General features: G+C 37.2%; 1 protein-coding gene across 1 annotated transcript; it reads left to right on the top strand.

Moving 5' to 3' along the window:
- The first annotated feature begins 1,465 nt into the window (after nt 1-1,465).
- On the top strand, nt 1,466-12,208 carry LOC124545506 (telomere length and silencing protein 1 homolog). The gene is made up of 6 exons (XM_047124451.1): nt 1,466-1,677; nt 1,749-1,863; nt 4,693-4,841; nt 6,846-7,061; nt 11,522-11,655; nt 11,800-12,208. Exons 1-6 carry the CDS (start codon nt 1,547-1,549, stop codon nt 11,976-11,978), a joined length of 924 nt encoding a protein of 307 aa, XP_046980407.1. The 5' UTR covers nt 1,466-1,546; the 3' UTR covers nt 11,979-12,208.
- The last annotated feature ends 2,792 nt before the right edge of the window (nt 12,209-15,000 follow it).

Raw genomic sequence — 15,000 nt, 5'->3', positions numbered from 1 at the left:
CATAAATACATGGCCATCAAATCAGAGAAGTTATCTCTATAATACAAGAATTTTAATAACGTGTCTCAATATTTTTCAACATATAAAGTGCCTCATATCAGTATGACAGTTATGATACCATATTTGTTGTATATAGCTACGAAAACAAACTGGTCCAACTTTCACATACCTCTGTTTACACTTTTAGTAGCAACGATATTACACTACAGCTGTTGCTAAAACTCAAATGTGCAGCAGCATATATGAAACAAGGCAAATGTGTGTAACATTCGGGTTTCACTGTTACTGTAAATTGTAGACAAGCATCTTTGTGACTAGCCTGGTATGTTGAAGAGATGATATTCTATGCATACTCCCTAGAGAAGCATATTCTATGGTGCAAAGATAATTTCGCGATTTTATGGCCATGTTTTTATAAGACAAGTGCGAGATAAATTTGAAAGTGTTTCAGTTAACTGCCAGTCAATGCGTACTTATTGGCGCTATGGTCATATGCAAATAATATTTATACATGAAATACTGATTAATTTCCTCCAGTTTATGCAGGTTTTGAGAACCTTACTTGTATCTAAGTATTTCTAGATGAGACTTGCCTGCTATGCAGTGTCATCGCAACATAATTCATTTGAGCTGATTCAACAATAAGAATCAGTGCAACAGAAAACCTACAAAAAATTTTGGCTGTCACTTCTTTAATTACTTCAAAATTCGAGCACTGATCTTGTATTTTTTTTGTTCATATTGTATGGTATTATTTTTATGATGACATGGCGAAAAAGATGTTGTAGACATTTTACTTATCTATAAAAGCAGAAGGGTAAACAGAGAAAAACTGAAAATAATAATGGACAAGCGGGTGCCGAAAATCGCTCACTGTCTTTACTACAACTATTTCATAGTTCTAAATGCGTTGTTTTTTAGTGACACTTCGATACCATCTACAGTGCCATTTGTAAAGTAATTAATTAGACTAGAGATTCGACAATATGAAAAGGTATTGTTTGCTGTCACTTCTTATCCATGCAATGTACATTGTCTCTGGATGAATAAACTACTACTACGACTAATAATAATACTACTTTACCGAGAAAAGTAAATAAAGTGGAATCTGAGCTATGATACTGTGGTGAAAAAGCACAATACCATTGCGCTTCACATCTTTAAGCCTATTTAGTTTCTAGTATCAAAATATTAGGACACGTGTAAAACGCGTAAAGATAATTTCACGATACTTCTGAAGGTGGACTACCTGTAGCAGCGAAGCAACAATACTCAAAATACGTTATGCGCTATACGGGCTAAAACGAGCTGCCCAAAATCACTTTTCTTGAACTACCGAAAAAGCTGTGTATAGAATTCCCATTATGCGCATCCGAATGGTCACTCCAGAGACACTTTTAGACTATGGCGCAACCAGATGTTTTACTGGCGCGAAACACACACGGTTTTCTTGCCCTGAGGTCTTTGACTGTTTTCAACTTTGTGCATTTATATCTGTGTTTATGTGGTTTTTATGATTGTCAGTTTGTAAATAAAGGGTAGTGAAATGAGTGCAGACACAGATGAATCAAATTCTGCTGATGCGATAATTTTTAAACGTAAACGTAGAAAACCTTTAAGAAAACGCAACGATGAAGAAATGGAATCCAATGAAAGTGAGGAAGAGGAAGATACAAGGTAACGACTTAACATTTCTTCAGATGTTTGTTTCAACACAGCCTTATTTAATTGATGTTTCAATGCAATAGGAAAAAATTAGAAGAAATGAAGACACTCCAAAAGCTTCGTCAGAGGCAAAATGGTGTCAGCTTGGTCAGCTTAGCCCTTGGAAAGAAGGTTACATTACAAGAAGAGACGTCTGTGGTAAATTACCTCCGAAGTTTGTTCCTTGAAGTTAATTAGTTTCATGTTCCATGGATCATTTGTACGATTAATCATAATGATTTGGTACGAGTCATTATACATTGAAATTACATTTTCATATGTAAATACGGCTACATGCAGACTGTTTGAAAAGACTCTTTAAAAAACAATACAGAGGTGAGATGGTAATTTCTACTTACCGTCTTTTACACTGTACAATAACGCAAATTCTTGTGCAGAATAGGAGTTGTCAAGGAGAGACTGTTTCAGTTTGACAGATGGCAAAGTTAAATATGAAAACAAACCTTATATATCACTGTGTAAATGGTCAGAAATTTTTGTGGCAGCATTGTGCAAGCACTCCATATTTGTGCTAAGGACAATCTTAGTGTGAAGTAATGAATGTCATCTTTTCGTTTGGTATTGTAATTATAGACATCATTGTTCCTTTTGAAGTGCAGTTCATTATTTACAACAAACTTCATGAGGGAACAAATGTACTGTGAAGCAGTAGTCAGAATGTGTAACTACTTAAGCATATGTCTGCAAGATGATCATGGATGAGCACCACATAATATATTTGCAGCATGTTCTGAGCAATTAAGCTGTTCTTTCTTACCCTAGATCATTATTCTGTATCTCATTATTAAATGAAAAATATGTAAAACTTGTTAGCTTACTGATTTGTCACTACCCAAGATTTGCAGGGTCTAGTGTAGCAGGGGATACAACCCGTCGGCTTTGGACAATGACGTCACAAGTCGCCAGAGAGCAGTTTACCATTTTCGCTTTTGCTGTTATGTTTCAGTTCCTTTTTTTTACTGATTGCTTAATTAAGTGGATCTGTTTATTCTATCTCGTGAGATTTTTTTTTTTTTTTAAGCCAAAAAACACTTATCAGCTACTGAAGGGAGCTACAACAGTAAGATGAATCGCTTCTCGTTTGGCAACTTGTGACGACATTGTCCAAAGCCGACGGGTTGTATCCCCTGCTACACTAGTCCCGATTTGCAGTGATTCAAAGTTGAAAAAGCTTAAATGTGGCTGTTTTAGGAGTTCCAAAATATGTTTTCTCCAGTTTAAATTCTCATCAGTATCGTCATCTAAAACTTTTGAAGTCACCACCCTTTTCATTATTCCTCAGCATCTGTTATACTTTATAACTGCTGAAGTAGCTACCCTTACATGTGGAGAACTGAATGTATTGTGTCCTTTTGAAACTGAGAGTCACAGTAATACATACTTTTAAAACATTATTTACCATTCTTCTGTTGCTGTATGTTTTGTACTGATGAAAATACTAGTGTCATCGCAGAAAGAACTAACTGTATTTGTTGTATATTATATGGAAGTTCATTTACATATAGGAGAAACTATAGTAGACCTAAGACTGAATCTTGTGGTACCCCATAAGTAACTCCTCTCCCCCCCCCCACCCCAGAAGAATCTCTCTTGTTCCATTGGTTGAGTTATTAAATACAACTTTTGCATTCTTTTTGTTAGTTGTGACATTATCCATTCATTGGTGATACCAATTCCATAAAACGTCAGTTTATAAAAAAAAATATTATGATTCACACAGTCAAATGTCTTATATAAGTCACAGAAAAACCATCTGGTGCTATATTGTAATTTGTGCTGGTAAAATTTGGTGAGTGAATGTGTAAATGGCATTCTCAGTTAAGCAACTCTTCTGAAATCCAAACTGTGATTTACTGAGGATATTATTGTTGCTCAGGTGAGATAGTATTCTAGAATACAATATACTCAAAACTTTTGGAAATGTCAGTAGCAAGAGAGGTCAATAGTTATTAACATCTCTCCTGTCACCTTTCTTATAGAGAAGTTCAGAAATGGCATATTTCTATCACACCATCAAATTACTTGATTTTTCAATACCTTCTGAGAAATTTTGAGTAGTTTCTGTGGTGTGCAGCTGCTAGATCTGTGCATGTTTTTGCCAACCGATACATTTCCCTTTATGACTCACAAGATACTTTAATCCCTCTAGTGATCCATGGTTTTCTACATGATTGTTTAATCTCATTTCTGATTAGCTTATGTGGAAAGCTGTTGTCGAATATGATATGAATTTATCATGAAATAGATTAAATTTTATGTCATCATTTGGTTTATTATAAATTTCATCCCAGGTAGCGTCTCACAAACTGTTTTTACAAATGATTGTCCTGCAACCATTAATTATTCTAACTGATTTCCACCAAAGAGTATCTGTCCTGTAAGTTACTATCTTATTTATCATAACTGACTGTTCATCGTGATCAGAGAGAGCATTTGGTACCTTGTACACTTAAAACAGTATCGTCCAAGAAAACGTTATCAATAAGGGGTTAGGGTCATTCTGTCTTTAGGAATCCGTGTTGAAAAGTTAATTACTGGGATCAAATTGTAGGGTCCATATGACGTTTCCATATCCTTTTTCCTGTCAGAATCTTTTAGAGAAACTACTAAAAACACCATATACTACTGAATGTCTTCTGCTGTGTGACGGATCAAGTAGTAAGGAAACCATACGCCTCATTAACAGTTCAAAATTTCCCATTGGGAATTTATAAACAGTTGCAATTAAAAGTGAATTGTTGTTCATTATTAATTCACAAGCACACAAAATCTACCTGTTTTTACATTCTTGAACTTCTGTGTTAATATATGTGTAACAGCTCCTCCTTTCCCATATTAGTTCTACATAAGTTAGATGTTAGAGTGTGATTTTTATATTTAACTTCTGTAACCTTGTGGTTATTAGGTTTAATTTTTGAATACTATAGTCAACCATTAGAAGTTAAGTAAGGACTCTTACATTTCCAGACGGATCCATTTAAAGTGAAGACTGGTGGCATGGTGGATATGCAAGCCCTTAAAAGTGGAAAAGTGAAACGTGTTGATGATGCCTACGACACAGGAATTGGAACGCAGTTCTCAGCAGAGACAAATAAAAGGGATGAGGATGAAGAAATGTAAGTTGAAGAGAAATGAGTATGTTAAGACCGTGTATGAATACAACTCCCCTTAACCAAAAGAAAGCTCACAATCGAGAATAAGTGTAGATGGTTGGTGCAAGGCATGAAACTTGAGTATAGTGACTGGACTGGATGAAGGGAAGGGGGGCAGATTTCTTTACACTGCACCTATCCCCATGGAGTCAGTTATATGTGGGGCATTGGTTGGTCATCCCGTCCCCAAATACCCTCTGAAATCAGCCAAAAAAAAGTATGCACATAGCGTTGATATGTTTATGAAAGCTACTTTCCATTGAATTCTATTAGTTATTGGGATCAGACTTACCATCATGTAAATGTATATGTGCCAAAATATCTGAATAGCCCTATGTGAGAGGTATGCACTTGGGCGGCATGCTCACTAATGAGGTGGAGAAGATATATTTGTGTTTCAGTGGACAGATGATAGCAACTCTTACACTGATCCATTTGTATTCAGTAGGCTGAATTTCATGTGGAATGTGTGGAATAACAAGCCTTTAATTCCTGTGCTTCACTCTGTCTTTGGTTGACATACATGGATTTTACATATCCATGTGAGGGTAGAGCATAATAGACTATGTAGATGCCTTTGTGAGGTTTCTCTGATGTTCTAGACCCAAATTACCCAGTACGTTTACTGTGTGGTTTCCTTTCTGTTATATGGTCTTTCCTCTATGACATGATTGTCTCACATCTACTGTAATCTAGTAAGTAATCATTATGCTCTCTCTTCTCCGACCTTTGTGTTTTTCATAGTTAGTGTACTGTGTATGAACATATTATGCACCAAAATACTCGGGAATTTTCTCCGTTGTGTAATACAACTTTTCCGAATTTAGCTAGAAATTTTAGTTTTTTTGTAAAGCTTGTGTTAAAAATGGACCGATAGTTGGTAATGGTGGATTCATTTTGAAATGATAAATGAGTGAACAAAACAGGTTCACATCTTATTGTAATTACTTGTAGTAAATATGGAGCAAATGTTGCAACAATGAATGTAAGCCTTGGGCTACACTATGCATTAATTTTGTATGGTAGAACAATGCCAGAAATTGCAGTTTTGATTGCTTTTTCAAGTGATCTCATGTATGCTTTTTATTATTTAATATTAATTGGTTATTTAATATCTGTGTTTATGAGAGGGAATGTTTATACTAAGAAAGATTGAAAACTTCACGAAATATACGTCAAAGTAGCTGTGTGGAGGCAAACATCAGCCATCTTTTCCAATGTGTTATCCTTTTCCATAATTGTCAGTTGCTCTTTTACCCTTGAAGTCTAAGTGCTTACTTTTGCTGCTGTGTCATAGTTCTCGTGACCGTTGTTCAAGTAATATAACAAGGAAACAACAGATCCACACAGCAGCTTATCAGTGATGTGGTGTATGTGGCAACACTGAAATAATTTAGACAGTTACCACTAGTATGGGATAGCTGAAGTGTGTTGTGTCACATCGGTTGACAGGGGTACCGAAGTGAATATGTTAGTGACTAAAGGGAATAGAGGATGACTTCCTTACTAGCATTACAGTTGTTACTTTTCATTGCTTTAAAGAATAGTGTGATTTTATGCTCATACTTGTACCTCTGCACCATATTTCATTTATCTGCAGGTGAATTATCAGGTTTCCTCATTTTTATCTGTTGTTTCCATCCACAAGTTTCCTCCCTCATTTTATCAGTGCAGTCTTCTGTTTCATTCACTAAGAATCCTTCTATTTTTTTCACATCTAATTAACATAACAAGTAAGGTATTTTATATTAATTCTTATTTTTGACAGCCTTCCACCTAAGATACAGAAAATTAAATACAAAACAAAAAATGTATCAAAGACAGTATAATGTCACTTTAATTCAGTTTCATTTCCTTAATGAGACATTGTTTGCATTACATTGTACAACACTCCTATATTTCAGTCAGCATGTCATTTGAAGATAGGGAATCTGAAATTCTGTTAACACCAACATTTGTGTTTTCTAGGATGAAATATATTGAAGAACAGTTATCTAAGAGGAAAGGGAAAGTAAAGACAGAAGAAGGAGGTGGAGAGTCTTCTGATCAAAAGTATTGCTCTCCAGAAGAATCTGCACTCCTTGCTGTGCCAGAACATCTCCGAGCCTCATCAACACATCGGTCAGAAGAAATGCTTTCCAATCAAATGCTTAGTGGCATTCCTGAAGTGGACCTTGGCATTGAGTGAGTAGGAATTTACTCATCATTTTACTATTTTAGAAAAGCTTTGAAATGTATCATAGTCTATTAGTTTTCCATATTTATGAACAACTTTCAGCACTGTTATATTTCACTTTTGTGATGTTTACAGTTTACTTTCTAGTTGCAGTCATTCAGAAACTGTAAGACAGAAATATGCTGTGCACTGCTGTTTCCAAATGGCACTGTTGATCACAGAATGTAGTCTGTTGGTTTTCCCTTAATTTCCAGATGCTCAATTTTGAAGCTTGCATTTGCAGTCTCTTGAAATACACTATATCAGTGGCACTTCTTTTTATCATTGTAGCAGTAATTATACAGATTTCAAAGTACTCAAAACAATTCTGCACCCTTCCCCCCATTTTCAGTCCTTCAGTTGTCTTTTTGAAATTTAGCAGATCCTCCTACTGAAGACTCCTTTATTATTAGACCAAATTTTGTCATTTTAATTTATGAATAAACTTCCTTTGTTTCAGTCAGAAAATAAATTATCAACAAGATTGAAAGTGTATATTCAGGGTAGTGATACTTACGATGCTAAGTCTTTGACACTAACTGCCAGTTTCTACGTGACACAAATATTCAGGTGCATATATAGTTGTGAGCAACATGCTTGCAAGTGATTCATAAACCACTCAGTGGCAAAACTGATGCAGCAAGCTTCCCCTTAGTGTTCTATGAGTCTCATTTCTCCTGATTGTAACCACATTTGCGAGCACTCAGCAGTGTCATCCCCATTGTATCAGAGTTCCTTTTTGTGCTAACTGGAAGAACCAGCTGCACACTCAGTGGCTTATGGGTCACCCACAAAATATGTAAAGCCGTAATAGCCTTGCAAATGGTTCATTAATCACTCTGCTTGCAAATGTGTACACATCTTTACTCCATTAATCTGAAATCATTAACCCTGTAGGCTATCATATCCCCACCCAAATTCTGGCATCCTAGAAGCCAATTATTGGACATCATATATAAAATACTAGTTAATTGCTGAAGTGTTTTTAAGAAAGGTTCAGAACTCACCCTGTCCATGAAAGCCTTTTGCCTTCACATAATACTAGAAGTTGAAATCTGGTTGAATAATGAGATAGTAAGTAATATAACTTCTAACAGAACATGAAATTCATAACTGAAAATAGACATGGGGTGTATACAGCTTAACTGGAAATATTGGGTCTAACAAGATAAAATTAAATCTGGCTGTGAACTCTTATGGTAAGGAGTATTTGCGGACATGAATTAATAACAGTGTGTTTCTGCCAGCCACCAATCAGTGGGTAATTCAAAGCTACCCTTCACCTTTCACCCCTCTTGTTCTCTGCAACTATTTCAGCTTTGTTGCAGTGGTGAACAGTACTGACACAAATTGTTGAATCCCTAGAGATATGCTAAATTTGAGGGTGCAGAGGAACATTGTATTCTTCACGCTAGGAAACTTCACCACGCATGGTTTTAACTATACATGGTGAATCTCCTAAAACTTACATCACAGATATTGTGAAAATGAAAAGTGCTGTTGATGTGTGGTTTTCACAGAAGGGATCGGTAGTCAGGGGCTCATATTGTTAGCCAATAAATAGATTGTAATAGTTCTTAGAAAGCGTGTTTTTTTTTTTTTTTTTTTTTTTTTTTTTTTTTTTTTTTTTTGTGCAAACATACACTTTTTGAAGTGGAATAGTGCCTGTTGACATTAACAAACTAAAAGTAGGGTAAATTAGAATGTCAGTGGTGTTTGTCGCAGTATTCTTGTGCGAGTTGTTTACAAGATATCGTATTGTGCAAAGTTTGCAGACCGACACTTGTTTGTGCCATTCAACCTGCGTAGTTGCTTAGTCCGATGTTGTTATACTTACAGTGTGCTTATGTCTTCCTTAAGTGCATTGTGACTAGCCAGTCAGTTAGTGTGTGACAGTCCAAGCAGTAGATCATGATTGAACTATATGATTTTCCAGTGCTGAAAAGCTGACATGCTCGTGTTGTATGGAGAGTGTAGGGAGAACACAGTTCATTCTTGTACAGTGTATGCAGCAAGATATCCCAGTAGACATCAACCATCTTGGCAGTTATTTATCAACCTTTTCAATCAGTTACATGAAAGTGGTAGTGTAACACGTAGCCAATGCAACAGAAGGAAACAAGCAACAACAGAAGAGCGGGAAGTTAATGTCCTTTCTGTTAACACAGTTGGATTGCACATTAGCTCCCAAGCAATTGCACAAAGAAGTGGCACGAGTCAGGCATGTGTCCTACGCATTCTTGATCCCTATCACATATCTCTCTCCATCAAGAGCTACATGGAAACGGTTATGAGACTCACGTTACTCCCTGTACATGGGCATTAAGACAGGATACTCCAGATGTATCTTGTATCTTGTTTAGTAATGAGGCCACATTTAACAACCATGGCCATGTAAACTGCCGAAATGTGCACTGTTGGTCTGTTGACAATCCCCATTGGCTTTTTCATGTGGAACATCATCCATGAAGTGTGAACGTGTGATAGTGCCTCATGGTCCGATTTAAGGTGGTAAATGTAGAAACTGGTGTCCGTCCATTGCAATACACCGTTGATAACAACATACAACTGAGCGACATGCCAACTTTACTCTCTAATATCATCCAGTGTGTGTGGTCTCACAGTGTAAACTGCATTCTTGAGAGTACCCCACAGAAAGAAGTCGAGAGGAGTTAAATCTGGAGATCGAGCGAATACTCCACAGCCCCTCTTCGTCCAATCCGTATGGCAGGGAATGAACAATTGAGAAATGCTCTTACATCCAGGTGAAAGTGAGGTGGCACCCCATTCTTTTGAAAGTAATAATCTTCATTTCCAAACACAACGCTAAGACCAGGAGTTATCATTTCCAACATTTCCAAGTACGAGTCGTCTGTGATAGTGTTGTCAAAGAAGTAGGGCCTGATTAACTCTCTAGAAGACAGACCACACCAGACTGTTACTCCTGATAGATTAACGTGCCTTTGCTCAGTTATGTATGGATTCTCCCTGGCCCAGTACACGCAATTATGGCAGTTAATTATTCCGTCAAGTTTAAATGTCACTTCACCTGACCAAAGAATTCGATCTTGGAAACATTTCTCTTCTTCACATCTGTTAATGAACCTTTCACAAAATTCGCTTCGCCTATCAGGATCATCCTCGTTAGAGCATGGAGAAGTCCTGGAATGCAAGGCTTAAAGCTCTGAGACCGCAAAATTTTATGAACACTGCTTCTGCAGATCTCAGTCTCACGAGAGAATTTCCTCACAGATTTCTTCAGGGATCATGTATATGCCTAGATTACTGCATCAACACTCTCATTGTCTGTTGAACTTCTCTTTCATCCGCCATGTCCCTTCTTCATACCGTGCACCATTCCTTTCACTTCAAACTTATCTCTGATTATTGTAATTGTTAATCTTGTCTTCCAAATTCAACTCTCCAATGTCGGCATACCACACTCACATTCTCTGTTTTCCAGTAACACTTCAGCACCCATTTCCATTGTTCAAACAATAACACTATGTTCGCTGACAATCCTGAAACAAAAGAAAGCATTGTTATGTTTTTCACCGCCTTCTAAATTATTACTCAGAAGAATTGTATTTCTGTCTCCTTTATTAAAATAGATATTCTGTTTCAAAGTGCGTATACATTATTTTGGGTCACCCTTAATTTTTCACAAAAATTACACTTTCTAAGAATTATTACAATCTATTTGTTGGCTTACAGTATGAGCCCCTAACTATCAATACATTCTGCAAAAATTGAGCATCAATAGCACTTTCCATTTCCGCAATATTTGCAAGTTATAGGTGATTCAGCCTATATGTTAATATTAGGCATTTATGAAAAATGTGGAAATAGATACCGTCTGCAAATTAACAATCACTTTTGATGTCAGTTGTTTTATCGCATTTCTTAGTTAGCTCGGGTGAACTGCAAAAACAAATAATAATAATAATTTCCCTTAGTTTCTGGTTTCATTGTGTCCAAATTTGCACTCTTTAATACAAATTCACTCCTACTGACCAGGACTTACCTTTCTCTGTTGTACATTCCACAGTTATTCCCTTCCTATGGTTTTGACCTACTCACTGTCTTCATCTTACTGCCCATTTGTTTATTGCTACACATGATAAATTAAGACAAAAAGCGCTTAATATCTCACACTTAAGCAATAGTAACTCCAATCAGGCACTTATTTCAACCAGTGTTTTGTTGTATCTGTTATGATCCTGTTTACTTTCTCCATTTCCTTTTCTTGTTTCACTGATTACAATTTATATTTTTTTCTCATTATTTTATGCCTTCTCTCTTCATTTCTCTTAGCTATTCTAACATTTTGTTCGGTAATAATGTATTTAGCAAAGATTTTAGGTCTTTTATATGGATAAGCATTTTAAAATGATATCAGTGAAACAATTCTGTGTATTCTTTCTCACAGTGCAAAAATACGTAACATTGAAGCTACTGAAGAAGCAAAGCTAAAGCTACTTTGGGAACGCCACAGCAAGAAGGATGCTCCCTCACAGTTTGTTCCAACCAATATGGCTGTTAACTTTGTTCAGCATAACAGATGTAAGAGGCAGTATATGTATAATTTTGCATAATAAACAAGTTTGTCATACTGCACAGTCTCAAATTAGTCAAGCATACAATTTTTAATTTAATGTTTAAAGCACAACAAGTTAGTGAATAATCTCATTCTCATCAATGTTTCAGTTAATATTGAAGATCCAGAGCCACCTAGGAGAAGAGATAAACATGTAGAAGAAAAGAAGAAGGCTGTTGTTGTGGGATTAAACCCAGAAGAGAGGGGCAAACGACAACGGGACAATGCTGAAAAGGCAACAGATGATTATCATTATGAACGATTTAAAAAACAATTTAGGCGTTATTAGTGTGTGTATTGAGAACCTCTAGCTGATTTAATATTGTCTTGAAGTAAGTTTTGACATGTTAAAATATTTAAAACGATAGCACTACAACCAAGTGTGACGAAAGGAGATTAAAACTATTATAACAGCAGCGGACACACTTAGTAGTTCACACAGAATCCAGTAATATATGTTTAATTTTGTAAAATAACTTTGTTTATATAAAATAAAAACCCTTTCCCTTTTTAAGTAAATGAAAGCTTTCGTCTTGTTGACTGATAAGATGGTAAGTTGTTGGTTACCGTTCTGTTGTTTATTGCATGGCATTTCAGAATAATTTCTATTATAATCAGTGCATCTTTCAGATTCATTTCTTAAACATTTTTTCTAAGTGCTTTATGGCAGCTGGGTAGGTCATTGCCTCTACACCAGCAGGAACTGTTCATCTGTGGAAAATTGGTGCAGTTTGAGCATAATTCTAAGTTGTGGCAACAAAGCAAAATCATATGGGCCAAAATCATAGATATAGGGTAGTATCTTGTTGTAGTTGACTAGTGACATAAATTTTTATCAGTGTACCAAGAAATTATTGCAAGAAAAGAACACGCTATTGGATCTCAGTCATGGATGGACGGTTGTAAGGACCTGTTTAATTTGGAGCAGGCATTGTTCCTCATACCTCATCCCATTTTTGAGAGATTGAATCCTCTTCACTTATGAAGTAGAAAACTGATTTTTTGTCTTTTTGAGGAACAGGGGTTTTCAGACTGTAAAGTTCAAAGATTCCCCGGTGATAACACATGATACACACTACTCTTCTTTAGGGGTGGGAAAAATTGACCAGTTAAAACCAATACTACTATTTTAGTTCTGAATAACCATTATTTTTTATATTTGTTTGGTCTCAGTTGTAACAGACCTTTTTTATATTCTGCTAATAAGTGATTTAAAAAAATATCAATTACAGTTTGAGTCACGACTGACGGTGGTCAAGTTTAGACTTGTTCTGCGCACCTATGCCATGCATTCTTTGACAACCAACGAGCAGTCAGTAGTGTTCTCAGCACCTTGCTGTGAATGTCAATGTCTTAGCCATTGCGGGCATTAAATGTGATTGTAGTGAGTATATCATGGGGCTTCCATTAAACACATTCAGATACATTGTACTTTTATTTTGGAATCCTGGATGGCTCTATTAAATATATTGTTATACTAAATGCAAAGCTTCCACTTACAGAGACTATATCAGACACTGCATCTCCTTTCTTATTTTCATTTTGAAATAGAGAACTACATATGATGTCTATCACTTATCATTATTTACTTCATTCAAAGATAAATCCTTGACTAACTATACTGCAATCCACAGTACAACTGGAACTTTCAACATTGTGATCATCTTGTGTAAGTGGATAAATAAACTTGATGTGAAGTACTAAATTTTAATGCTCTTTAATATTTGGAGTCTCATAATAAGAAACTATAGCACTTGCAGAAGATTGTAGCTGTGTTGTAGGATAGAGTGTGGTGAGAAATATTTGTTAAGATAAAAATTTAGTACACTGTGCCCTTTCTGAGTTAATCAGAATTGAATTTAGTCAATCGGGCCATTGTGTGTGCAAATTCAGGAGGCTTGACAAATACAGTTATTGTCAGTTGACCTAATAGCATACACGGTAGCACAGGAGATTGCTCAGCCTTCTGTTCAGGTTTCATTCGTATTACCATTCCATTCCAATTTTTTTATCAGTCTCTTGTTCTGTTTTAGGAAACCAAATGAGGTACACATTTGATAACACCGTCTCTGGTAGGCTGCTTGAATTTGCACACGCAATGGCTTCATTGGCTGACTTCGATGCTAATTAACTCTGAAACAGTGCAGTGTATCGAACTTTTTTCTTAACATTTATTTTTCAGCACAACCTACCCTGCGACGTCTGTACAAGCATTTGAGACTGGTTCTGATCACCTATATTTTGTTACAAGGAAGGAGGCTACATATCCCATAAAAATTTCAAAAAAAGCCGTGTTTAGTCTCAGTTATGTTATGATTGCACACTAAATGGGTCAGCACAAGAATACATCTGTAAAGCATGGCATCTGCCTCCAAATCACCACAAAATTTGCGTCATCAAGCTGAAGTTACTGACAGTGAGTTATGCTTTTCAAGTAGTTATGTTCAAAAAGCTAACTGTGGTGTAAAGGCAGCCCTGGAAATCTACTTTCCAACATCCTCATGTTTGCACAGGGTATAGAATATATAGAACATAGTGCTAATGGCCAGAAATGAACCCTAACTCTGCACCCAAAGTTGGTGTCATATTCCATGGATCATTTGAATGATTAATCATAATGATGTGAAACAAGTTGTTTGTCTTTCGCATTATACACTCCTGGAAATGGAAAAAAGAACACATCGACACCGGTGTGTCAGACCCACCATACTTGCTCCGGACACTGCGAGAGGGCTGTACAAGCAATGATCACACGCACGGCACAGCGGACACACCAGGAACCGCGGTGTTGGCCGTCAAATGGCGCTAGCTGCGCAGCATTTGTGCACCGCCGCCGTCAGTGTCAGCCAGTTTGCCGTGGCATACGGAGCTCCATCGCAGTCTTTAACACTGGTAGCATGCCGCGACAGCGTGGACGTGAACCGTATGTGCAGTTGACGAACTTTGAGCGAGGGCGTATAGTGGGCATGCGGGAGGCTGGGTGGACGTACCGCCGAATTGCTCAACACGTGGGGTGTGAGGTCTCCACAGTACATCGATGTTGTCGCCAGTGGTTGGCGGAAGGTGCACGTGCCCGTCGACCAGGGACCGGACCGCAGCGACGCACGGATGCACGCCAAGACCGTAGGATCCTACGCAGTGCCGTAGGGGACCGCACCGCCACTTCCCAGCAAATTAGGGACACTGTTGCTCCTGGGGTATCGGCGAGGACCATTCGCAACCGTCTCCATGAAGCTGGGCTACGGTCCCGCACACCGTTAGGCCGTCTTCCGCTCACGCCCCAACATCGTGCAGCCCGCCTCCAGTGGTGT

Source organism: Schistocerca americana, chromosome 1, assembly GCF_021461395.2.
Source record: "Schistocerca americana isolate TAMUIC-IGC-003095 chromosome 1, iqSchAmer2.1, whole genome shotgun sequence".
NCBI lineage: Eukaryota > Metazoa > Arthropoda > Insecta > Orthoptera > Acrididae > Schistocerca > Schistocerca americana.
Note: the sequence above shows the minus strand (reverse complement) of the source record. Positions and strands in the feature narration are given on the sequence as shown.